Source organism: Saccopteryx bilineata, chromosome 1, assembly GCF_036850765.1.
Source record: "Saccopteryx bilineata isolate mSacBil1 chromosome 1, mSacBil1_pri_phased_curated, whole genome shotgun sequence".
NCBI lineage: Eukaryota > Metazoa > Chordata > Mammalia > Chiroptera > Emballonuridae > Saccopteryx > Saccopteryx bilineata.
This window is the reverse complement of record NC_089490.1, coordinates 345,852,746-345,877,885: the sequence shown is the minus strand read 5'-3', so window position 1 is coordinate 345,877,885 and position 25,140 is coordinate 345,852,746. Positions and strand designations below refer to the sequence as shown.

The 25,140-nt window shown below is 49.3% G+C and overlaps 1 protein-coding gene across 2 annotated transcripts in view; it reads right to left on the bottom strand.

The window, feature by feature from the left end:
• The window catches only part of ARRB1 (arrestin beta 1), a 78,422-nt gene that overhangs the window by 35,456 nt on the left and 17,826 nt on the right, over nucleotides 1-25,140 (bottom strand). The window contains exon 1 of one of the 2 annotated variants that reach the window (XM_066250034.1): nucleotides 6,702-6,834. The exons of the other annotated variant lie outside the window; for it this stretch is intronic. Coding sequence (XP_066106131.1) covers nucleotides 6,702-6,706 — 5 coding nt within the window. The 5' untranslated portion in view covers nucleotides 6,707-6,834. Of the gene's footprint in view, nucleotides 1-6,701; nucleotides 6,835-25,140 lie in introns of those variants that run through there. 2 annotated transcript variants of the gene reach the window in all.

The following is a 25,140-nucleotide window of genomic DNA, read 5'->3' as shown; positions in this document are numbered from 1 at the left end:
CACAGTATAGCCAAGTAAGAGACACCCACCAAGCATGATATCTAATGTGCATAACAACATCCTATGAGCGAGGTGCACAGCACACATGTTACAATATTACATTATTCCATCTAAATATTCCCATTTTCTCAGAGAAGAAACCTGAGACTCAGAGATCCCTAAAAACTTATCCAAAGTCATAACGCCAGTATCAAGAGAGCAACTTCATGAATGGGCCATCTATGGGGAATCATTTAGACAAAACACATCTTAACATCAGAAAACTCATCCTGGGGAGAGTATCCATGAACACGGATTGACTACTAGCAAACGTGAGGGAACACTGGTAACACTCCATTCCTTTCTGAGCACCGGAAAATTCATGTTGGAGAAAACTGCTATATATTTCAATGGTGAATGTGGGAAGACCTTTATTTTTTTATTTTTTTACAGAGACAGAGAGAGAGTCAGAGAGAGAGGGATAGACAGGAACAGGAATGGAGAGAGATGAGAAGTATCAATCATCAGTTTTTCGTTGCGACACCTTAGTTGTTCATTGATTGCTTTCTCATATGTGCCTTGACCATGGGCCTTCAGCAGGCTGAGTAACCCCTTGCTCAAGCCAGCAACCTTGGGTTCAAGCTAGTGAGCTTTCGCTCAAACCAGATGAGCCCGCACTCAAGCTGGCAAGCTCGGGGTCTTGAACCTGGGTCCTCTGCATCCCAGTCTGATGCTCTATCCACTGCGCCACCGCCTGGTTGGGCAGGGAAGACCTTTAAAGATTATTCAATCTTCAGTCAACATCAGAAAACTCATCCAGGAGAGAAACCAGGTACTAGTTTCTGCTTTAAGTGCATTGTAAATATTAATTCATTTGTTCCTCTAACAACCTTATAAAAAGGTACTACTATCATCCCCATTTCACAGATGAAAAAACTGAGGCGGAGAGAGCTAAGTAATTTGCCCACGCTCACAGAGCTAGTGAGATGTAGAGCTAGCTATTAGAGCTCAGGCAGTCTGGCTCTGCAGATCGCACCTTTAACCATTCACAATATTATTACCTTTTGGGTGGGAATGTGTGGTTCTGTCCAGGACATCAAGAAAGTCTTCAAGGGAGGATGTGGGAAAGAGAGAAGTAACAGCACTGCAGGCGGAGGCCTGACAAGAATGACTGAGTCCCCTGGGTGCTTGGTATACACTGGCAGGCTGATGTGGCAGCAAGGGCATGCCTGAGCAAAGCACCAGGGAGGAGGATGGGCCAGAGAAAGACCCGCCGATTGCCAGGCAGTCCTGGAGCACCTCCACGCGCCGGGCCCTCGGCTGGGTGTGAAGGGTCTGGAATGCCAAGCTAAGGAACTTGGACCATATATATAGAAGGCAACGAGTAGGCATGGGCATATGGGGGAAGGAAGAAGGATTGGCTAGGACTGTATTTTGGACACACAGACACTCCAGACCCCATAACCCTCCCCAGCTGCTGCCTCTGATAGCAATCATGACCTAGCTGGGTAGTGTGGGGGCCATGCAAGGGGGCATTAACTCTCAGGTATAGCCGCCCCACATTCTGACCCACTTTGTGGGTGTAAGAACAGCCGTCCGGGAGCAGAAAGGTGTGAGGAGCAAAGAGGTTTCTAGGGCCCTTATCACACTCTCCTTGGTAGCAGAGTTATTTGTGTAGCAGCTTGTCTCTGCCAGCATTGAACAGCCCTCCCTGTGTCAGAACACAGCCTGCCTGTTTACCCACCATTAGTGCACCTGCTTTTCAGGACAGCCCAGGTGGGGGAAGGAAGCAGGAAGACAGGAAATGTCGTCCCCATTTCTCAGATTTGTACAGCCTGTTTCATTTCCCAGATGGAGAAATCAAAACCCAAGGGAGGGAAGTCTTACACTGGGACCAGGAAACAGGCTCAGAAACTTGCTGGTGTGCTCAGAGCCACAGAAAAGGAGAGCCCTGGGATTCTGGCGCTCCTGTCTCATCCTGGCTCAAAATCCCTTGTGGCTCCCTTGGGCCTCTGCAGGCTCACAGGACACATGCTACAGTCTGACAGGTTGGAGAGGCCGGGTGGTGAGGGGTGGGGAGTCCTATGCAGACAGCAATTCCTCTGGCCTCCTGCTGTATTCACGGGCTCACTTTTCTGGCCATGATCCAGATTTGTGGAGATTTTCAGGGGCTGCAGGGTGAAAAAGGAGGGGAGCCACCACGTGGTCATGACAAAGGGGAGAGTTTCTTAAAGGAGAATAACCTGTTTTCTGGTAAGCCAAGGAAATGAAGATCTGAAAGTCAAAGACTAATGATTATTTCGACAAGTGGGCTGACAGCCAGATCCCAAAGAAGCCAGGGAGGGCACCTGAACGCTCTCCAACCTTCCGTAGGGTCAAGAGGCAGGAAGGGAGGCTGCTGTCAGAGGAAGCGGCGTGGGCACTGAAGCAAGCAGACCTTGCCCAAGTCCTGTGTGACCCCGGGTGAGTGTAGCACCCTCTCTGAGGCAAAACTTTCCCTGATCTGGAAAATGGGAGTGGTATCAACCCCATAGGTTGAAGGTATATATTATATAAAGACCTAGTACAAACAAACAAACAAACAAACAAACAAAAACACCTTGGTGCCTAGTAGGAAATTAATAAAGGGAAACTGACATCAATTGTACTATAATTATTACTGTTGTTTTCATCATTGCCCCAGCCAATAGTCTGTCCTCTCCTCCAGTGCCCAGGGGAGAGTTCTTACCAAATGCCTCTCAGGTGAGAAAGTCTTGAGGGTTTGGGGAGGTGGTGATGTTGCCCCTGCTGGAAACTGGGACATTTTTCTAATTATCTGTCTCCCTCCTAGTCCCAGATGAAGAACAACAGTTTAGGACTAATCTAAACTCCAGATTAGTCCCTCACATTCCAGAAATCTCCAGAGACAAACTTGCTATTCTGTCTTTCTGTCCTAGCCTTTCCATCAGTTTTCCCTCCTGCAGTCCCTTCCACCCTTCCTTCCCAATATCACCTCATCCAAGCAGTCTTCCCTGCCTGCTGCAGCTTAAAGTGCCCAGATGAGGACTCCTCTCATCTGGGCGGTAGGGAGTTTGCTTGCTCCTTCCCTAACTTCTTCCCTTCTTTCCTCTTTTCATCCGTCTTTCCTACTTCTCTCCTTTCTTTTCTTCCTTTTACTTTTTCCAATCTCTGGCCCCGGCAGTTCTTACCTGCAGCCCTGTGCCCCATCTCCAAGGCACCGATATTCTGAAGCAGGGAGACAGATGCTCCACAAATAAACTGTCCCTCAAACATAGAGTGGGAGAGTGGCGTGAGATGATGCATAAGGTGCCCAATCGGCTCCAGGCACACCCGCACTGCTCCCTCCCTCTCCTCATCCTGCCCTGCATCCCTCACAGGACCTGCACATCCACCTCTCAGTGGACGACCTTGGAACTGAAACCCTGACAAACTCCGAGACTGGGAACCCTCTTCCTTCGGTCATTCATTCTCCTTGGTACATAGTTGGTGATATATATAGATATATATATATATATATATATATATATATATATATATATATATATATATAATGAATAAACGAGAGCCAAACTCTTAAGCTCAAAATTCAGAAAAATAGGACCTAGGGCCATGTGGCAAATCAGAGGCTTGCCACCAGGATGAGACACGGTGGACAGCTGGACTTGTATGATCTAAGCAGGAGCTCGTTAGATACCGGGTGGTCCCTGCCACACACAATCCATAATTTCCCCAGTGGAGAGATTTTGTTGAAAGTTTTATTTGTTTTGTTTGCCAAATTAAATATACAATTTTTAGGAATACAGAATTACATACTATATTTCAGGGGTAGTCAACCTTTTTATTCCTACCGCCCACTTTTGTATCTCTTTTAGTAGTAAAATTTTCTAACCGCCCACTGGTTCCACAGTAATGGTGATTTATAAAGTAGGGAAGTAACTTTACACTATAAAATTTATAAAGCAGAGTTACAGCAAGTTAAAGCATATAATAATAATTACTTACCAAGTACTTTATGTAGGATTTTTGCTAAGTTTGGCAGAATAAATCTTTATAAAACAACTTACTATAGTTAAATCTATCTTTTTATTTATACTTTGGTTGCTCTGCTACCGCCCACCATGAAAACTGGAATGCCCACCAGTGGGCGGTAGGGACCAGGTTAACTACCACTGCTATATTAAAGTAAAATATCAATTCAGAAGCATTATATTTTTTTCCATTTTCACATTTCATAAAACACCAGAACAGAACAGTATAGTGGTGCATTTCCAACTCCAACTCATCAACCACTCTGTCAGTCTGTCAGGGGCGGAAAGCTCTCTATAGTCATGGGCTCTGCAAGGACTGACAGCTATGGCCTAAGGTGGCAGCTCATTTGGGAGAGGAAATCTACGCCTTACATTTAGCCACATAAGGTGCCTGTGATATGCTGGAGCTGCATTCTCAGGAATTTTGAGAGCTAGTTGTTAAACACAACCCTTGTCAGGGGCTCTATACTAGGGGTGAATTTGCTCCCCCACCAGGGACATTTGGCAATGCATGGAGACATTTTGGGTTGTCACGGGGTATAAAGGGACTACTGGCCTCTAGTAGATAGAACCCAGGGATGCTGCCTGCACACAGGTTGCCCCCTTCCTGCCCCCTACAAGGAATCCCCAGTCCAAATGGTTTTTGTTTTATTAATTTTTTCATTTATTTACTTTAGCAAGAGAGGAAGGGAAGGGAGAGAGAGAGACAGAGAGAGAGAAACATTAATCTGTTCCTGTATGTGCCCTGACTGGAGATCAAACAGTAACTTCTGCACTTTGGGACGATGCTCTAACCAACCAGGCTATCTGACCAGAGCCCCAGTCCAAATGTTCATAGTGCTGATGGTAAGAAATCCTGATCTAAACTTATAATTAAATAAATTATATTACAAACAAAGGGAATACATACTCAAAACTTATCACTTACTAATTATTTTACTAAATTTTACAATGATGATCTTGATCTGATATGATAATCTATTTATGTCTACTAATCTATCTGGTGAGAATGCTATATGATGTGTCTAACTGTACCTCTTCCCACCTCCATGTTCAATGATATCATGGCAGCAGTGTGAAATCTATGGTGGGAGAATTTACACCACAGAAATTGGCAAATACCACAACCTTTGCCCCCTTTTTCTCTGAAAGACTAATTGTTACCAGTACATCACTGGTGTAACCCTAAGTAGAGAAGAGAAATTCAGAAGCCTAGCGAATGCTTCTAAGGTCCAGCCCAGGCAGACAGCTCAGCACCAGCCTGATGCAGCGCAGAACAAGCAGCTGAACATGGCCACATGCACAAACTCTATACATGTCATCTATACACATATGCACGCCATACCTGACCCACACTTAACATACCCACAGACACATGCACCCCACATACCCACAGATACCACACCCACCACACATATACACAACACACCCCATACCACACCCATGACACCACAAACACATTGTACATACTTGCCTCATATACCTACACCAGACTCTACTATAAATACTTCATACCTCACACCACATGTACATTATACACAGATATTTATACATACTACACACATACACAGACACCACACACACAAATACTAAGCACACCTTACACACATCTCACATACAATCCCACATACCACATAAATATGCACTCCTACAGCAGCCCTGAGGAAAACTCAAACAACGGGAAAATAAAAAGAATACCAGTCTGGCCCAACCAGGTAGTGGCACAGTGGATAGAACTTCAGCCTGGGACAGAGGACTAAGGTTTGAAACCCCGAGATCACCAGCTTGAGCACGGGCTCATAGGGCTTGAGTGCGGGCTTGAGCGTGGGATCATAGACATGACCCCATGGTCGCTGGCTTGAGTCTATAGGTGGCTGGCTTGAGCCCAAGCTTGCTGGTTTGAGCAAGGGTTCACTGGCTCGGCTGGAGCCACCCGGTCAGGCACATATGAGAAAGCAATCAATGAACAATTAAGGTGCTGCAATTAAGGTGATGCTTCTCATCTCTCTCCCTTCTGTCTGTCTGTCCCTGTTTCTTTCTCTCTCTCTCTCTCTCTCACTCTCTCTCTGGCTCTCTCTTTCATGTGCACGCTAAAAAAAAAAAAAAATGCCAGTCTGGCTGACCACATTCTTGGGTGTCTGAGCAACTTCACCTTTCCTAGCTTCCCATCTGTGGCCCAGCCTTCTGCACACACCACCACACCCAACCCGCTGAGGTGAAGGTCTCAACAGCCCCTCACCCCCAGGGACCCCCTCTCTGCACCCAGCTCTCCTGGCCCCTGGAGCCCTAGCTGAGTGGTCTCCCATCCTGCTCTGTGTGAGCCTGGCTGGCTGTGGCCTCCAGGGCCTGGCTTCCACCCCTCCCCAGAACCCATGACAAGCAGTTCCCTGGGTGGCTCCACCCACCACTTTAGCTGCCACCAGGTGCTGGTAAGTCCACACCTTCATCTCCAGCTAGACCCTCTCTGACTTCACATCCACCAGCCTTGGGACATCTTTACTCATATGTCCCCCGACTTTTCAGACAAGTACCAAACAAATATCCTGTCTGCCCACACTTGTTCCTACCCTACGTTCCCTGCCCCTACCTACCTTAGAGGTCACCACACAAAAAATGCTCAATATATAGCTCAATTATATAAATTTTATAAAGAGAGGAGTAAAACTTCTTTATGAGGCAGATAGAAAGTCTTACCCCATTTTACAGATGGCAGCCCTGTGTCTTGGCGAAGTTAGAGGACCAGCCCGGGAGCAGCAGCCCAGACAGGGGGCTGCATGGGACAGAGGGAGGCCCTGGAAGAGCCGGCAGCAGCCAGGCCCGGGCAGGCCTGCGGGATCGGCTCCCCAGACCCAAGCGAGGGGGTTAGTTACAAAGAAAAGGAAAAGGCGTTCCTGATAAGCGTCCTGTTTCCTCTCCTCCTCTGGGCTTCTCAGGCCTTAGAGGGCGGATGTCTCTGGGCTGACAGCACTCAACTTACACATGGACCAGCCGAGGGTGAGGGTCTCCGGGGCCCTTTCCTCCCAGCAGTCTGGCCTGCATGAGAACAGGGGCTCCCTGGAGCAAGCACTCAGGCTCCCTTCGCCGCCTGGGGGAACCTCTACCCTTTATCCCCAGCAGAGATACTCGGCACAGCCAAGCCTCTCTTGTCTATCAGATTGTCCCATAATGGCACCTCCACTGGGAGTCTTCCATGTCACCCTTACTTGTTATGGGGACTCCTCTACAGTCCCCCTTCTTCCCCTTCCTTCCTGCCCCACAGCAGCCAAGCACATTACTTTGCCCAGTGTTCTGTGGTTATTACATATAGACTGGGCTCTCCATGATTGGGGGGGTTGGGGGGGCAAAGAAAGGCAGAAGTCATCAAATGGGGCTTCTTGAGTGAGAATTGACAAGATGAGTCTCCCCCATAAGAGGGGGCCAGCCTGAGTAAAGAAATCAGATGTCCTCTAACAGATGAAGATTTCCCTGAGGGTGGTGGCCATGACTCCTTCAGACAGAAGGCTTCTGCAGGACAAAGGTCATGCCTCCTTCCTCAGACAAGGAGCTGCCGGAGGTCAAGAGGGCTCTGTCCCCTGCAGTAGACAGGGAATCCCAGAAAACAGGAGCCATGTTCCCCACCAGACAGGGTCTTTCCTGGAGGACAAGGCCATGCCTCCTCCGCCAGACTAGGAGACTCACAAAGGGACAATCCCCATCTGTTACTCCCACAACAGTTCTCAGAACAGACTTCTGCTCAGTCTAACATAGACACAGAGAAGGGCTTCCCTGTGGGGTAGAACTGGGGGGAAACTTGCCCACAGCATCCCTTATACAGAATCCCATGCCAACTTCTCACTCATGCCTTCAACTAAACTGAAGCTTCCTTATCATCCTTAAGACAGCCATGTGTCTGAGCAGAGGCCAGTGGCCGTCTGTTCTGGCCAGGGCCGTCAACTTCTCACAAGATAGTGAAATGGGCCATGAGAGATCCAGACAAGAAGATGCCCAGGACTGGCTGTTTACCTAGCTCTAGTCTGGATGTGTCCCGATATGTGGGCTGAACGGTCTCTACCTCTAACTGGCAAAACTCTTCTCCTGTGGTCACTAATCCCCCACTCCCCAACTTCCCAACTCTATCAGCACCCAGCCCTGCCTGGCCTGGCAGGGGCAGTCAGGAGGAGGAAAAGCAAGGCCCTTTCCAAGTCCCTCCTTGAGGCCATCCCCAGGGGATCGTCCCTGAGCTGCGTCTAAGCTGCCTCCCAATCGCCTTCCCTGCACTCATGACAGCTCCAGGGAGCTGCTATTAGTTAGCTTCAATCTATAAAGTGCTTTGCCCACACGTTTTATGAGCTCAGCACTGGGGGCTGGAAGCAAGAAGTGGAAATAAGTGAACCCAGGTCACAGTCAGAGCAAGGGAGCAGCTGAGCCCCGAGACCAAGGCCCAGGGCCAGCACTCAGTAAATGTGGGCCCGATGCACATCTGCTGAAAAGTAACCTGACTGGACTTGTTAACTTAACCTGGGTATATTTTCTGATTAAGAAATAATAATGATTAGCCTGACTGGTGGGGGCACAATGGATAGATTGACCTGGGATGCTGAGGTCCCAAGTTCAAAACCCCCATGGTCACTGGCTTGAGCCCAAAGGTCGCTGGCTTAAAGCTCAAGGTCACTGGCTTGAAGCTCAAGGTTGCTGGCTTGAGCAGGGGGTCACTGGCTCAGCTGGAGCCCTCCGGTCATTGCACATATGAGAAGCAATCAATGAACAACTAAAGTGCTGCAACTATGAGTTGATACTTCTCATTTCTCTTCCTTCCCATCTGTCTGTCTCCTCTTTTGCTCTCTCTCTCACAAAAAAAAAAATAATAATAATAATAACAATAATTGTTATTATTATAATAATTATTGTTATTATTATTATAACTGATGTTTATGAAGTGTTTAATACAAGCAGGACACTATTCTAAATATTTTATGAATTCATTTAATCTTCATAAGAACCCTGTAAAGTAAATACTCATATTATTATTCCTACTATACATATGAGGAAATTTAGAAATAGAGAGGTTAAGTAATTTGCCCAAAGTCACAGAGCAGAAAATAAGAAATGTATCATCTGCTAGATAAGTTAAGAAATAAGGCCCTGGCCAGATAGCACAGTTGGTTGGAGTGTCGTCCCAATATACCAAGGTTGCAGGTTCAATCCCCAGTCAGAGCACCCAATTAAAAAAAGAAATAAAAAAGAAGTAAAAATATAATAATGTTTCTGAATTTTAAAAAGAATTAAATAATTTTGAAAGATACAGTTTATCCTAAGTGTGTTCCAAAATTAATACATTCATTATTGGACTTCATTATCGGACATGCTTAGGATGTAAGAAGTTCTCTAAAGAGTAGCCTAACAATGTAAAACGGGCTCATCGGTCATCTCAAAATCATAGTCATCTTTCTTTTGAATGTTTTATTACAATTTAGAAAACAAAAAACAATTTTTTAAGATTTATCATGTATTTGTTATGAGCTAGGTAACTTTATATCATGTTTAATATGGAGAGATAACGCAAGGAAAAAAAGGCATTATTTCCTCGAGGGAGGCCTTGGTGCCTAGGCTCTCCCTCTAAGAGGGTGTCGATCTCCTGTACTTCCTTGATGTTCGCAGCCCCAGGACAGGAGCTGCTCCAGGACAAGGACTGTGCTTGGGACCAAGGTACATCATCAAGGAGTTACGGGCTTGGGCCGGGCAGGCGTGTCTCTTAGCCTGCATTTCAGCTGTCTGGAGTGTTAAATGAGGCACTGGTACATAGTTAGAGCTCTGTGAGTGGTGAAAATACTAACCACCACCACCACCACAGTAAACAGGCTGGCTGAGTGGCCTTGGGCTGGTCCCTGTCCGTCCCTTAGCTGGCTCGTGAGCTCCCAGAGAGGGTTATATTACCTCACAGGAGCTTGGGCAGCTGAGAGAAGATAATGGATATGAAGAGTTTCTGGGAGGCCAGAGTGCTGGGCAGAGACAAAGGTCTGTTATTAGGACAAGGTTTAAATTATCGAGCATTTTTAAGAAATGCATTTCCATTACTTCCAAGAACACATGGGCTTGCAGATGAGGTGATCCAAGCAAAGCCAGCCAAGAGCAGCTGTCCGTGATGCAGCAAGCAGCAAGGAGCATTCTGGGGCACCCCGAACTGCTCCCCAAACCACACCTGCCTTTCACACCGGCTCCCTTTTTCTTTCCTGGGAGGCTACGAGAAACCTGCCAGGAGGAATAGTGCTAGCCTCCTCCTTATCCACCAACCTGTCAGAACCAGCTCCACCTGCCCCAACTCAGATGCTCATTTTCCCCTGAGCCCCAGGGAGACCACACAAATGGTGATAGACATGGGGAAGAGCAATTGGGAACAGGTCCGGACCTCTATCCTGGCACTTACTGGTTCTTCACCTCACCTATCCTCACCTGAATAACGGATAGAACAACCTACCTCCAGGGTGTTGAGGGGAATGAAAAAGAGGATGTCTGTCTATGCCTGGCACATAGTCCAAGTTCAATATATGGTAGGATTCGTGCACTGAGAGGCAGCAGAATGCCACGGTGAACAGGGTTATCCAGGCCCCACCTTCGTGTGACTTAGAGTCTAATGAAGGAAAGACTTAGGTAATCACATGCAAGAACACACAAGGGTGGAGGAACTTTGACCACCATGCTGCATCTCCCAATATTTATTTGGCACTATGTATTTAGTGGGCCAAAGGCACTGGGACATGGGCCTCCTGGGGGTGCTTAGTGTAATGGATAAGATTATGAAATACACTCCTTAAGGCCTGGGCAGCCCCTCCCTCAACACTCTGCCCTCTCCTGGCTCAGGTTTCACCTTCATCAGGAAACCTCATAACCAACGTGCCCCCCTTGATGTCTTGATTATCAGCAAGAGGTCCCAGGCACAGGCATAAGCATTAACACCACAGAAGGGGAAGGACCCTTAAACTTTGATGACTTGGCCACCAGCTTTGAGCTTGACTGAGTTTGACTGAGTCAGTCATGGGGGCCTGCTCACTTCTAAGGAACAACCTGCCATGTGAGGACCTTGCCCACGTCAGACCCCAGGAGGCCAGCTTGAGAGCCTTTATCATTCTGCCTCTTTCCTGCCAGAACGACAGTGACCTTGAGAAGCAGAGGGGTCTGTGGTGAATGCATACTCACATATGATGGGTGTGACAAATACACACACCAACAACTATCCTGCAAAAGGAAGGGGTTATAGAGAGGGTGACAGTAACTCTAGAAGGGAGAGGCTCAGTTCTTCCCAGATGGCAGGGGCTGGCTGCTGAGGAAGTTACAGAGAGCAGGGGACATCTGAGCAGGGACTTGAAGGATGGTTAAGAGTTGGCCAGGTTGTCAAGGTGCAAGAGAGAACATTAAAGAAACAGGCATACGCATTGAATTACACATCCAATTCAGAGCGTACCTTTCAAAATCACTCTTATTGGATTCTCTCAAATCCCAGAATGCTGTTATTATCTGCCTCTGCACCCATCACACACACACACACACACACACACACACACACACATAAAAGTAAGGTGTAATAAAGGCAGATGATGAGCCCAAGGACTGAGCAGAGGGAAGAGAGGGGACAACACTGGCTGAGGTGGCCCTCTTCTCACAAAGGGTGGCGGGTATTTTTCTCAAGCAGAAACTCCTCACTTCTGGCCCCTGCTGGTCTCCCTCCTATCCCCAACATACATACACACTCCTCCAGGTCCCAGGGCCTCTCAGAAGAAGTGTCTGGCAGAGGGACAGAACAGTGTGGCCCGGTCCAGGCCCAGGAGGGAGGGAGAGAGCTGACCATTCTTTCAAGCCCAGCTTGGAGGCTCTGCCCCACCCTCTCCCACGTTTACTGAGCCCTGATCATCTCAACCTCTCCCCCTGTAAATCTCTTCTCCTGGCCTCTCCTCTTCCCTTCTCTCCCCGAGGCTGCTGCCAGCCTCTCCCTCTCCTCCCTCCACCCCATACCCTCCCCAGGGATCAGTGAGCTCAGCCTTTCCCATCAGCCATCCCTGGGAATGATGGGAAATGCTCAGCAGGCCAGGAACTGAGAGGAGGCCAGCACATCGAGAGGAAGAGAGGAGTGCTTTTTGAGGGCCACTGGGGGCATCCTAGGGGCAGGGCTCAGTGTTGCTGCTTCCTAGGAATCCCAGGCTAGGCCACGGGCACAGTCAGCCTGCCCATGCTCCATGCTCCAAAGGAGGTGCGATCCCATGCTGAAGACGGATGGGGTCTCACCGTATGGATGGGGAGGCAGGGCTCAGAGAAAGGAGGGAAAGAAAGTGTATTGAGTTATATTAACCAGTGTCACCTCAATAAAATTCAATTAAAAAAATGAAAAAAAAAGAAAGTGCATTGAGGGACTGAGTGCCATATCCCAGGTCCTGTTTGAGCCTTTCACATTTCTTGTCTTTTTAATCCTCACAACCACCCTCCAAGGCTGAATAATGGCCCCTAAAATGCCTATGTCCTAACCCCCCCCCAACTGTGAACATTCCCTTATATGGTAAAAAGGACTTCGCAGATGTTATTTAGTTGAGGATCTGGAAATGAGGAAACTACCTTGCATTATCTGGGTAGGCCCAGTATGATCACAGGGGTCCTAATAAGAGGGAGTCAGGGGGCTCAGAGAGAGAAAAGGCAATGTGACCACAAGAGCGTTGATAGACAAGAAGATACTGCACTGCTGCTTTAAGGTGGAGGATGGAGCCAGGAGTCAAGGAATGCAGGCAGGTCCTAGAAGCCACAAGAGGCAGAGGAATGAGTCTCCCTTCAAGCCTCTGAAAGGAACACAGCCCTGCTGACCCACTTTAGGACTTCTGATCTCTGGAACTATAAAAGAATAGATGGGTGCTGTTTCAAGCCACTAAATGTGTGGTAATTTGTTACAGGGCTGTAGGAGACGAATATAGTAGGTAGTCCCGTTCTCATTTTGCATATGAGGAAACTGAGGCTCAGGAAAGGCACGAGACTTCCTCAGGTCCTGCATGCTCCCCTCCACACCACACCCGCTTCCTGGAAATCTCCGAGGGTTCTTAAAGCCGGTGCCCCTCGGCCAGGACTTCAGGGCTGAGGATAGTCTGAGGAGCAGGAGGGGCCAGCCAGTGCAGGGCTGAGGCTGAGGACAGGAAGGGATCTGGGGAAGTAACGCTCTGCTGGCAAGGGGTTATGTTATGGCCGGGCCCTCCTGGAACTGGTAACTGAGTCCTGTCCCGCCCCAAACCGTGAAGTAGGGAGGCATGTGGGAAGGGCCCTGGCTACACAGCTGGGCTGGGTGTTTGCAGGATTAACAGGGATTAGATGAAATCCCCTCATAATCTCTCTTTGATCCTGATACAATCCCTAGGAGGAAGGCTCTACCTTTTCCCCATATTACTGGTGAGAAAAATGAGATTTGGGAGTGAGTGACTGGCCCAAGGTCTCACAGCTAGTAAAAAGTAGGATCCAGGTATCGATAATGACTGACTTCACAAAAAGCATCACAACCAGTACTAATGGCTGTAAGTGCTGTGAGCATGATGCTGTTAACTCATGCTAGCTAGCATTTTCAGTCATTCTAGATCAGGGGTCTCAAACTCGCAGCCCGCCGAACAATTTTGTGTGGCCCGCAGACTAATCCATGAAGTTCAAAATATTTTGGATAAAATTAAGTAAGCCTAGGGGCCTACTTGTATTTTTCATTTCTCTAGCATCCTAGCTAGATATTAGCTTAGTTACCAGCAGTTGTGATGCGAACTACAGTTTCTGGTCGTTTTGTGACACTGAGTAAACTGCATGTACGATTGTGCTTGTTGTACTGATTTTTTTTTGTTTTCAACTGCAGTGAGAAAAGTGTTGCGTAACAGTTGCCTTTTGTAGACCTAGTGCGGCCCGAACGGCTGTGATCTTGCTCTGCGGCCCACATGCTGAGTTGAGTTTGAGACCCCTGTTCTAGATGCAAACCTGACCAAATCTCTCCCCTGTCTAAAACCCCTTAACCACTCTGCCCTACAAACCCTCTGCAATCTGGCCCTGCCCTCCCTTCCAGCCTCCTCTCCATGTTCCCCTGCCCCCCACACACACACACACACTCTCCAGCCACAGTGACCTTGGTCAGTTCCCCAGAGCCATCAAGCTCTTTCTAACTTTGGAATCTCCCACAGGGCTCCAGCTCCACCAGCCCTGGGCCACGTGCACTTGTGGTGGAGAAACCACAGGTTCTGGCCATGCCCACTCCTCCTAGTGGGTAGGGAGAGGGTGCAGAGTCTGGTGTCAGCCCCAGATGGCAGGAGGCCTGGGAGGGCCGAGAAAGCTGGTCATTTCCTACACAATTAAGGCAACAGCACCCTGGATGTAGGACAGGGTGTGTGATGTCACAACCTGGGTGACAGGCCCTCCCAGAAACGCAGACCCCAGGACACTGGAGCTAAGGGAGCCTCAGAGAACATCAGGTCCTGCCCCACGGGGCACACATGGCAACTCTGAGGCCCAGAAAAATGCAGGAGTCAATCCTGCCCCACAGTATGTCACGATGGGAGTCAGTCTGGGGTAGTGATTAAGGCTTTGGTATCTGCCACTCACTAGCTGGGTGACCTTGGGCAAAGAGCGAATCACTCTGTCACCTCTAAAATGACAACGATGACAGCACCTTCCTTATTGAATGCCTGGGAAGGACTATATTTCCTATGTATAAGATGCACCTTAATTTGGGGGCCTGAAATTTGAAAAAAAAATGTATTACATAAAGTTATTGAATTCAAGTTTTATTCATCACAAAATTTATACAACTCCTCATCCACACAAAAAAGCGGGAAATGCAAGTAAAAAAAATCTACAAACACTATAAGATGCACCAGTTTTTAGACCCCAAATTTTTCGGAAAAGGGTGTGTCTTATATATGGGGAAATACGGTACCTGGTGCAGCAAAACCTGTGATAAATCATTGCTGCTGTCACCACTGGGAGAGCTGGGCCCAGACTGAGGGCTGCAGATGGGAGTCCCCTCTCTGTTCTATAACCAGAGAGTTAACTTAACCCCCAGGCTGGACTCCCAAGGGAAAAACAGGCACTTAGCTATCTCCAAAGCCACTGCTTCTGGGTCCCCAAAGCTGGTCGGTCCTTAACTGATTATCTCTAGGAAAGGGATTATCAGCCTTATTTTCCTTAAAGTTAAAGAAAGTCCCTACCACCACCACCACCAGGGAGCAAGCCTGGGATGGAGGGGCTCCTGATCCAAACCTGGGCTCCCCACTTCCACACTGAGGCGGGTGAGAGGAAGGAATAGACTGTGGACTGAGCACTCCCTGCAGGGGGCGCTGTGCTGGGGCTTCCATGCAATCACCTTACCTCCAGCTCACCGCAGCCCACCAACAGGAGGCGATGAGGCCCGTTTTGCTAAAGAGGAAGCGGAGGTTTCCGGAGAATTAATAACTTTTCTGCCTGCGGTACCAGCTGGCAAAGCCACATTCCTGCCCTACTCCAGGAGGCCTCTGGGCCAGCGCCCATTCCTGTTCTAAAGCGCTGTGGTGTAGGGCTTTGCTGAAGGGCAGGCACCCAGACCAGGCTCTAAGGCCTGGAGGCCACCTCCTGACCTGACTTCTGTCCCCTGCACCCATCTCCTCCCTCTAGGACTTCTCATCTCACCTCAGCCAGCCCCAAAGATCTCTTATTAGTAACTGGGAAAATAACACATCGTAACGCTGTTGCCACCATCTGGACAATGCTGTCCACCTTGACACTGAGTTCACATCCACTTCGCCTCACTTCATCTCAGCTTTCTACTCATTAGGCACTTCCTCAGAAAGCCTCCCATGACACCCAGTTAGGTCAGGTCCCCCCATGAGGCACTCTGAGAGCACTTCCCACAGGGTGCGTCTCTGGCCGGCTGTCTCCCTGATTCAGCCCATAAGCCCCATTAAGCCACTCTTCACTTGCCTGAGCCAGGCTCTGGGCCAACTGCTGAACGTAGGCGTCATGTTCAATCTGCATGATTACTCTAGAACATGGGGACTATCACCGCCATGTACAGATGAGGGCAGAGGAACTCAGAAAAAGTGACTTCCCTAAGGATACCCAGCTGACCCGCACCCAAGACCAGTCACATAATTTGGGTCTGATGCAAAATGAAAATGCAGGGCCCGGCTCTGGCCAGTTGGCTCAGTGGTAGAGCGTCGGCCTGGCGTGCAGAAGTCCCGGGTTCGATTCCCGGCCAGGGCACACAGGAGAAGCGCCCATCTGCTTCTCCACCCCTCCCCCTCTCCTTCCTCTCTGTCTCTCTCTTCCCCTCCCACAGCAAGGCTCCATTGGAGCAAAGATGGCCCGGGCGCTGGGATGGCTCCTTGGCCTCTGCCCCAGGCGCTAGAGTGGCTCTGGTCACAACAGAGCGTCGCCCCCTGGTGGGCGTGCCAGGTGGATCCCGGTTGGGCACATGCGGGAGTATGTCTGACTGTCTCTCCCCGTTTCCAGCTTCAGAAAAATACCAAAAAGAAAAAGAAAAAAAAAAGAAAAAAGAAAATGCAGGGCCCCTGCCCCCTGGCTGGATAGCTCAGTTGGTTGGAGCGCCGTCCCAAAACGCAGAGGTTTCCAATTTGATCCCCAGTCAGGGTACATATAGGAACAGAGGTTCCTATCTCCTACTCTCTCCCTTCCTCTCTCTAAAACCAATAAAATAAACATTTTTTTTAAAATAAAAAGAAAGAAAAGAGAATGCAGGGCCGCTTGTTCAGATTTTAAGAGGGAGACGGAGAGCACTAAACCAATCATGAGGCCCTTCTGAGACCAGGGCCCTGTGTGATGCATAGGGCACCGGCCCATAGAGCCAGCCCCTGGGTATTCATGTCTGCTGACTCCGGGCCCAAAGCCAGGCTCCTCCCACTGAGATGCCCCTGGGCACCTGTCCATAGGCAATGCTTCTCACACTTGAGCCTGTGTCAGCATCATCTCAGAGGCTTGTTAAAGCCCAGCCTTCTGGGTCCCCCCACCCACCCCCAGAGCTCCCATTCAGTAGGTATAAGGTGGACCTGGGAATTTTCATTTCTAATTGTTGCATTTCTAAAGGTGATACTGGGGTCCTGAGACACTGAGACCCATTGCCCTAGGGAAGGCATGTGAGGAGGGAGACGGAGATCAACAGGGGCATTCCCAATCCAGGGCCTTGGGGAGGAGAGACTTAGGGGAAAGCTATTGGGACTGAGGATGCCCATAGTTCTTAAATTATACTCAGGCCTCAGGCCAAAAGGCCAGCTCTGCTAAGAAGGAGAGCGGTGTGAGGGAGGGAGGAGAGGAAGGGGAGGAAATGGGAAGGAAAAAAGAAAGCTTTACACAAGTACCTTGTTTAATTTCTGTAGCAATCCTTTGAGGTGCCTTCTATTATCTTTATCATAGAGGAAACCGCACTATAATGGAGTCAATAATTTGCCCAGGATCATAGCCAGGAAATTATGGAGACCACAGTTGAACCTGGTTCTATTTTACATGTTGCCATAAAGCCTGCTTTAACCAGACGGCCCTTACAGGTTCTAGTCCCATGACTTGCTCGACCCAGGGGAGCAGACCCAGTAACCTTGGGATGGAGTCACACAGTCCCAAGGCCTGGCCAACCCCCAAGGCCCACCCCTCCACTGCCTGCCTACCTTCCAAGCTCAGGCCAGCAGCACAAAGACTTGAGCCCCAACTAAGGGAGCTCATTGCTGGTATCATTCCAGCAGGCCAGGGTGTCCAACCCTGACCAGGGGTTCCTTCCACATCCAGGCCCTTCTCTCTAGCCTCCCCTCTAGGCACCTGCCCTACATGCCCTAAGCCCCACATTACACACCTCTGTTTCAGAGTTTGCACCGGCTGTTCCTTCTGCCTAAAATGCCCTTCCCACCCTGCCTATCTGTCCAACTTTTATCCGCTTTCCAAAACTCCAGGTCAAAAAAATATAACAACAAAAAATACCCAGGTTAGTTCTACTTCTTCTGGGAAGTGCTCCCTCAACAGCTTGCCCATCCTCACCTCTACCATGCCACTCCCTGCCTCCCCAGCTGCTCCTCTGACCTGCTCCAGGCACCGTGCACGGTGCTGAGGACACAAGGCCCAGACTGAACTCTGTCAGGCCAGGGTATGGGTCTGCTTCACCCTGTGAGTCTCTACCAGGAAGGGCAGACAGAGAGGGGGTCAGTGAGGGTCCCCAGCAGGTGACAGAACCTCTCCTGGGGATGTGACAGAGGGAGCAGGGGGTAGGGGGGAAGTAATGCAAATTCTACATTCCAAGCCACTGCCAGGTTGTGGGGAGCAGCTCCCCAATGCCCCACGTCAAAAGTAAAGATCCTTGACAAAGGATCACAAACCACCACCAACTCAACACACGGCATGCTGTGTGCCTCTGTGTGGAGGGGCCACATTGGCCATGGGCTCCTCCAGGAAAGCGAGGCCCAGAGAGGGAAAGGGATGAGCCCAAGGTCCCACGCAGAGCAGGAGGCAGCCACAGAGTAATCCTGTAGCATCCTCTCCCAGGAGATATGGGTTTTAAACAATGGAGGAAGGAGAAGGCGATGTGCCCCCACCCTGAGAGATGTGCCCTGCAGACAGACCTCTCCTCAGCAGCGGAAGGCATTAATGCATGCACTCTGGAAAGCCGCAGCACACAGAACCCCCACGTGGGAAAGGATGGTGGCTGCCTAGCTGAGTTGGGGAGAGGCTGGGGTAGAGCCAGGCTGACAGAGGAAGCATCCTGAGAGGCAAGGGGGAAAAGGGAGGATGAATGAGAAAGGAGGAAAGAGCCAGACACGCAAACACCTCCGCCTCCTCTTTCCAACCAAAACAGAATCCCCGGCAGACTGAACCTGCGAGGAGGGAGACGGGGATAGAAGCTGAGGCCTCAGAGGGGCAGGTGGCAGGACAGGCACTGGGGACGGGAGCCTCGGGAAGTTTTAGGGGCCGGTAGTGCTGGGGGGTGGCAATGTTGGGGAGGCCCCACAGCCACCAGGGCTGGCCCCACTCAGTACCCACAGGGGCAAAGGCACAGAAGGAAAGGGAGGTGAGCTCTACCAGGTCACTCCTGCTGCTCCACTCAGGCAACAACTCTTTCCAAAGCCCCCAGATCTGAATTCTGGGCTAGGCTGGGATCGACACAGAATTAGTGGAAACGCAGAAAATATAGTGGAGCAAAACTGATATGATGGAAAGCCCACAGTCCAATGGGAAACCCAAGGAGTTCAAAGGAGGAGCGTGAGCACTGACACTGCTCTGAACTCCCATACAACCAGGGACTGACAGCACTCAGGCCCGGCCATGAAGCCTCGACACAGGCCCTTTCTCTGGGAGGAAACGCTGCTGGGCTAAGAAGTCAGGAGGAGCGGTGGGACCCAGAAAGAGGGAGGTGTCACCTCTGTCTCCCAACCCCACTACACATGCACGCATGCACACACACACACACACTCAGCACGGGGAGCTGTGGGGCTCGCAGGGACCTGGATTCTGGTCCTGGCTCTGGCTCTGCCCCCTGGACAAATCCCGTGACTTCTGCTGCTCTCTCCATTCCCTTGCCCGCACAATGGGAGAGAGAGTCCCAAGGTGAAGCACAGCCCCCTGGACAAATCCCGTGACTTCTGCTGCTCTCTCCATTCCCTTGCCCGCACAATGGGAGAGAGAGTCCCAAGGTGAAGCACAGGCCTCCAAGTAGGTAAGAATTGAGGTCTCTAGTATAACTTTGGCACGTGGGAGAAACTCCCACCCCCACACCAACTCCCACCCATCCCTGCCCTGGCTGGCTCCCTCTTCCCTCAGGCCTCCGTATGGTACAGCCAGCCTGGGAGAGGTCAGGAGGGTAGGCAGCCAGGCCTTGCACCCAAGGGGGAGAGTGGCCCTAAAGCAAATGCACTTCCTGTCCAGGGGCCTTTCTCTCCTTCCTCTCCTCTCCCTCCCCCCACATATGTCCTTACCACCATTTGAGAGGCTTCATTGTGATGACTAGTGTCTGGGCTTTCCCTCATAACCCTCATCTGACTGGCTCTAAGCTGCTAGAATTTAGGGGTCCTTCTTTCATTCACTCTGTCATCATAGTGAACTAGTCTGCCTTGGTTGACAGCTTCACTAGCTTGAGGCAAGCAGTCAAGTGACTCCCTCTCCCTAGGCCTGTTCCTGCATCTGGGAAGAAGGAACGAGAGTAGAGCCTAACTCAAAGGATTTAGTGTTGTTCTGAAGATTAAATGAGCATAATACCTGGCACCTAGTAATAACATATTAGCTCTATTATTATTAATAATATTCGACAAATACTTACTGAGCACCTATTATGTGTCAAGCATTGTTGTCCACCAGACATTACATTGGTGACTAAGGCAGAATTGTACAATGAAACCTATCTAGATGAAGGTTTCCTTCTGGCCAGAAAACAGTAGGGCCCTGCACCACTCCAGGAGGTGCTATGGCACAGATCACAATGCCAACAGCATCCCCTGTAAGTGTGCAACACAACAGCCCTGCAAGACAAGCATCAAACAAATGGTGCACAGTGATTTGACCAGTGCTATCGGGTGCAGTGCTCCAGGAGGCCAGGATGGGCGGCCTGACCAGCCTGAAAAGTCTAGTAGGCTTCCCAAAGAAGTGATATCTGAACGAGAAGCCAAAGAAGAAGCAGTAAGAACTCTGAACGGGGAAAAGGGTGGAAATGTTGTGTTGCGACAAAATGGAACAAAACTCTCAGTGGGAAGGCTCGGGAAAGGGGTGGGGTGGAACAAGACTCACAGCCGGTACTGAGGGAGGTGGGGAGGTGAAGCCAGCAGGGGCAGGGCAGGAGGGCCTGGTCACCAAGCAGCCCCAATCGGGAGTTGAGATTTTACTGTCGTTTGTGTCATGATGTGCACAGGGTTTCAGCAGGGAAGAAACATGATGCAGTTCCACTCTAACATGCTCATTTTGACTGCTGGCTGGAAAACAGAAGGGCTGAGGGGCTAGTATATATAGACACAGAGATCAGTTAAGGAGCAGGATCAATAAAAAACAAAAGTGCTCTGGGTTCAAATTCCCCATCTGCCCTTTATTAGCCAGAATACAGTTCACAACAGCACCGGCTTCTTTGGGTGTTGTGGGGATTAAACGCACAACTTCTCATATGTAAAGAACGTGGAACAATATCTGGCCCACAGAGTGCTGAGTGTTTAGCTGATATTTTTCATCCAGGTGATAAATGAAGGTGCCCAGAGTAGAGAGGCAGCAAGGAGAGAGAGGAGTGGCCAGAGTCCAGGGATAATATCACCAGGTCCCTGTAAGCAGCAACTGCTCCAGCCCAGAGCCAGCTGCAACCACCACGGACCCTGAGCCAGAACTGCGTGAGCAATTCCCACATTCCTGACTCATAGAAACCGGGAGACAAGAAGATGAATGTTGTTGTTTTGAGCTACTTAGCTATTGGGTGACTGATTATGTAGCAAAAGATAAATGAAACAACTCATATTGAGAGTTACCTTGAGAGAACCTTCTCTCCCCCATAAGCAAGAAACTCACCTTAGGAGCAAGAAAGGTGTGCAGGGAGGAGGGCAGCAGTCAAGCCTGGGATCCCTGCGGCGTCCAGGATTCTGTCATCAGGAAGTGATCGGATAGCTTCAAAGCTAACCATTTTAGCATTATTTTTTTAAGATTTTTTTTAATTTATTCATTTTTTTGGGGGGGGGAGGGCAGGAAGCATCAACTCTTATATGTGCCTTGACCAAGCAAGCCCAGGGTTTCGAATCAGTGACTGGTCCAAGTCGACACTTTATCCACTGTGCCACCAGAGGTCATTTAAGCATTATTTACAAGAGCAAAACACTGGAAATAACGCAAATGCCTAATAAGGGAATGGTTCAAGAAACTGCAGAGCATTCATATAAAGAACTCTTGCGTGTCATTACAAATACAGAAATTAGGAGAAGTTAATGGCATGGGAAATGCTGAAGGAAAAGAAGCAGTAATCATATGCCACGTATGGATTAAGCACACTTGCGTATGGATACACTAGTGGGGGCTGGCTACTCCCACAGGAGGCAGAAGCATAGTCCCTGAAGACTGAAGCTCAGGCAGGGTGCCCTGCTTCCCACCCCAACCTCTACCCTGGCTGCCCAGTCCCCAAAGATTGTCCACTTTTTATAAACTGAATCTCAGCAGACATGACACCTCAGGCCCATCCCAAACATGGGCTAGCGACCTATGTGGTTCAGAGGTCTGGAGGTCAGAAAAGGCTGAGAACCCCAGAACTCAGCCAGCCTGACTTGTCTGGTGACACAGGGGCAAACTAAGGCTCAGGGACTTGCTAAGGTCCCCTCAGGCCCAAGGCACCAGCTTACAAGCACAGGGCATTTTCAAATGCTATGAGGAGCCCTGCCTGATCCAGGGGGAGGTGGTGCCTGTTCAGACAGCTCTGGAGAAGCAGGAGGTGGTGGACAGTTTTCACTAACAGCTGAAGCTGCAGGCACAGCAAGGGGAGGCGAGTGCTGCGGTTGTGACCCCCATACCAGGATGTGAGGGAGGCCCCGAGTCATGCTCACAGCTGTGTCCCCAGAAGGCAACCCAGGGCCTGCCTCAGTGGGGGGTGCTCAGTAAACGAACAAATAAATAAAACATGTGAATGAGTGTTAATAACAGTAGCTAACACTTACAGCAGGACTTACTTTGAGCCAAGCACTATTCTATGCACTTTGTAGATATTAAATCATTTAATCCTCAGGTTTCCATAATAAAAGATAAAGATTCCCCATAATTAAAACTTTATTATTCCCATTTTATAGATGGGCAAACTAAAACAAAGAGAGGTTAAAGAATCTGCCTGACCAGGCGGTGGCGCAGCGAATAGGGCATCGGACTGAGACACAGAGGACCCACGTTCTAAACGCCAAGGTCGCCAGCTTGAGCGCAAGCTCATCCGGCTTAAGCGTGGGATCACTGGCTTGAGCATGGGATCATAGACATGGCCCCCTGGTCACTGGCTTGAACAAGGGGTCACTTGCTCTGCTGTAGCCCCCTGGTGAAGGCACATATGAGAAACTAATCAACGAACAACTAAGGTGCTGCAACGAAGAATTGATGCTTCTCATCTGTCTCCCTTTCTGTCTGCTCCTATCTGTCCCTCTCTCTGTCAAAAAAAAAAAAAAAAGGAACCTGTCCAAGGCCATGCAGCTTTGAACCCTGGCTGCCTCGTTCTAAAACCCTTGGTGTTAACCAGTCTGCCACCCACTCAACACCTCCACCCTGAAACAGCTGCTCGCTCCCACACCATTCCTTCCCTAGTAGCCTCATGCCAACACCCATGTCTCATATCCAATAATCCTTCCTAACAGATGTTGCCTTTTTAATTAGCAATTTTAAAAAATAATTTATTAGGGTGAAATCTACATGACATAAAATTTATCATATTATAGTGAATAATTAGTGGTATTTAGTACCTTCACAGTGTTGGGCAAAAAAACTACTACCTCTATCTAGTTCCAAAACATTTCTATCTTCTACAGTAAAATCCCTCACCTGGGAGTAGCTTCTTCCCCTCTTTCGACCTTCCCCCAGCCCCTGACAACCACCCATGCTGGTTTTCTGTGTCAATGGATATATCTATCCTGGACATTTTATATAAATGGAATCATACAATATATGGCCTTTATGACTGGCTTCTTTCCTTTAACATAATGTTTTCAAGGTCCATTCGTATTGTGGCATGGATCAATATTTCATTCCTTTTTATGATAGACTATTTTTCTATGATATGAATACACCACAATTTGTTTATCTAGTCAACCATTGATAAACATTTGGGTTGCCTGTTTCCATATTTTGGCAACTGTGAGCAGTCACTGTGGCCTTTTGATCCACACCATGACCCTGAGAGTGAGTACTGTTGTTCTATCTTGTTCCCCAGAAGGCAACAGTGAGGTTCACTTATGGTAGAGAGGTGACTTGGACTGAAGCCCACCGCCTCCTGGACTATAGAGTCCTTCTCTATGTTCTCGTCTCCCACCAGCCAGTCACTCATCCCCCAAGTCACACCTTTCCTGAGCATCAGTTATATACTAGGCTCTAGGCCAGGTGCTGGAGACACAAGAGTGAATCTCCACCATAGCCTGAAGCCACAGGGATGGGCTCTTGCTCAGCCCAAAGGTTCCAGGATCCTGGCACATCATGTTCAAAATTAGTACAAAATTGCTGTACAGGAATGCCCTGCTCCTTTTTCTCTCTGGGTCTCAGCTTTCCTCCCTGCAAAAAAAGGAAGGTGGCCCCCAGCAGAAGGCTCCAGAAACCTGCACAATAAGACTGTCCAGTGGAGCAGAAACTGCCAGACTCAAAGGGCCTTCAGGAAACACAGAATTCACAACCCTGGAGAGGGGAGGATGTGTGGGACCAGGACAGCCAGTGAGGCTTTCCCCTGCCAACCAGTCATTTCCCCTCTCAGACATAAATGCACTAGAAAAAGCCCTATGCTAGGAGTCCCCATTGTGCCTTCCTGCTGTGTAACCTAGAGCAGTGGTCCCCAACCTCTTTTGGGCCACGGACCGGTTTAATGTCAGAAAATATTTTCACGGACCGGCCTTTAGGGTGGGATGGATAAATGTATCACGTGACCGAGACAAGCGTCAAGAGTGAGTCTTAGATGGATGTAACAGAGGGAATCTGGTCATTTTTAAAAAATAAAACATCGTTCAGACTTAAATATAAATAAAATGGAAATAATGTAAGTTATTTATTCTTTCTCTGCAGACCGGTACCAAATGGCCCATGGACCGGTACCGGTCCACAGCTCGGGGGTTGGGGACCACTGACCTAGAGCCAAACCTTCTCTGAGCCTTCTCTGCCCAAAGGCAGGGGCTCAGGGATTGAGGATTCCAGATTCTAGGTTGGGAGGAGTGGGCTGGCCTTAGAGGGCCTTTCCTGTTGAAGACTATTTCCCAAGCCATCTCTTTGTGTAAGATGGTATGGCTATGACCACTAGAGACTCACAGAGGCCACCCCTTCCAGACCACCAGGAAACTGCCTTCTGCCACACATCAGCCTGTCAATGGGACCAGCCTGAGAAAGTGTCTGGCAAACAGTATCAGCTGAGTCACTAACAGTCCCCACTGCCTCCTCAGGCCTCCCTCACACATGACAGGCCCCCCCCAAACATGTGATGAATGAAGAAATGCATGAACAA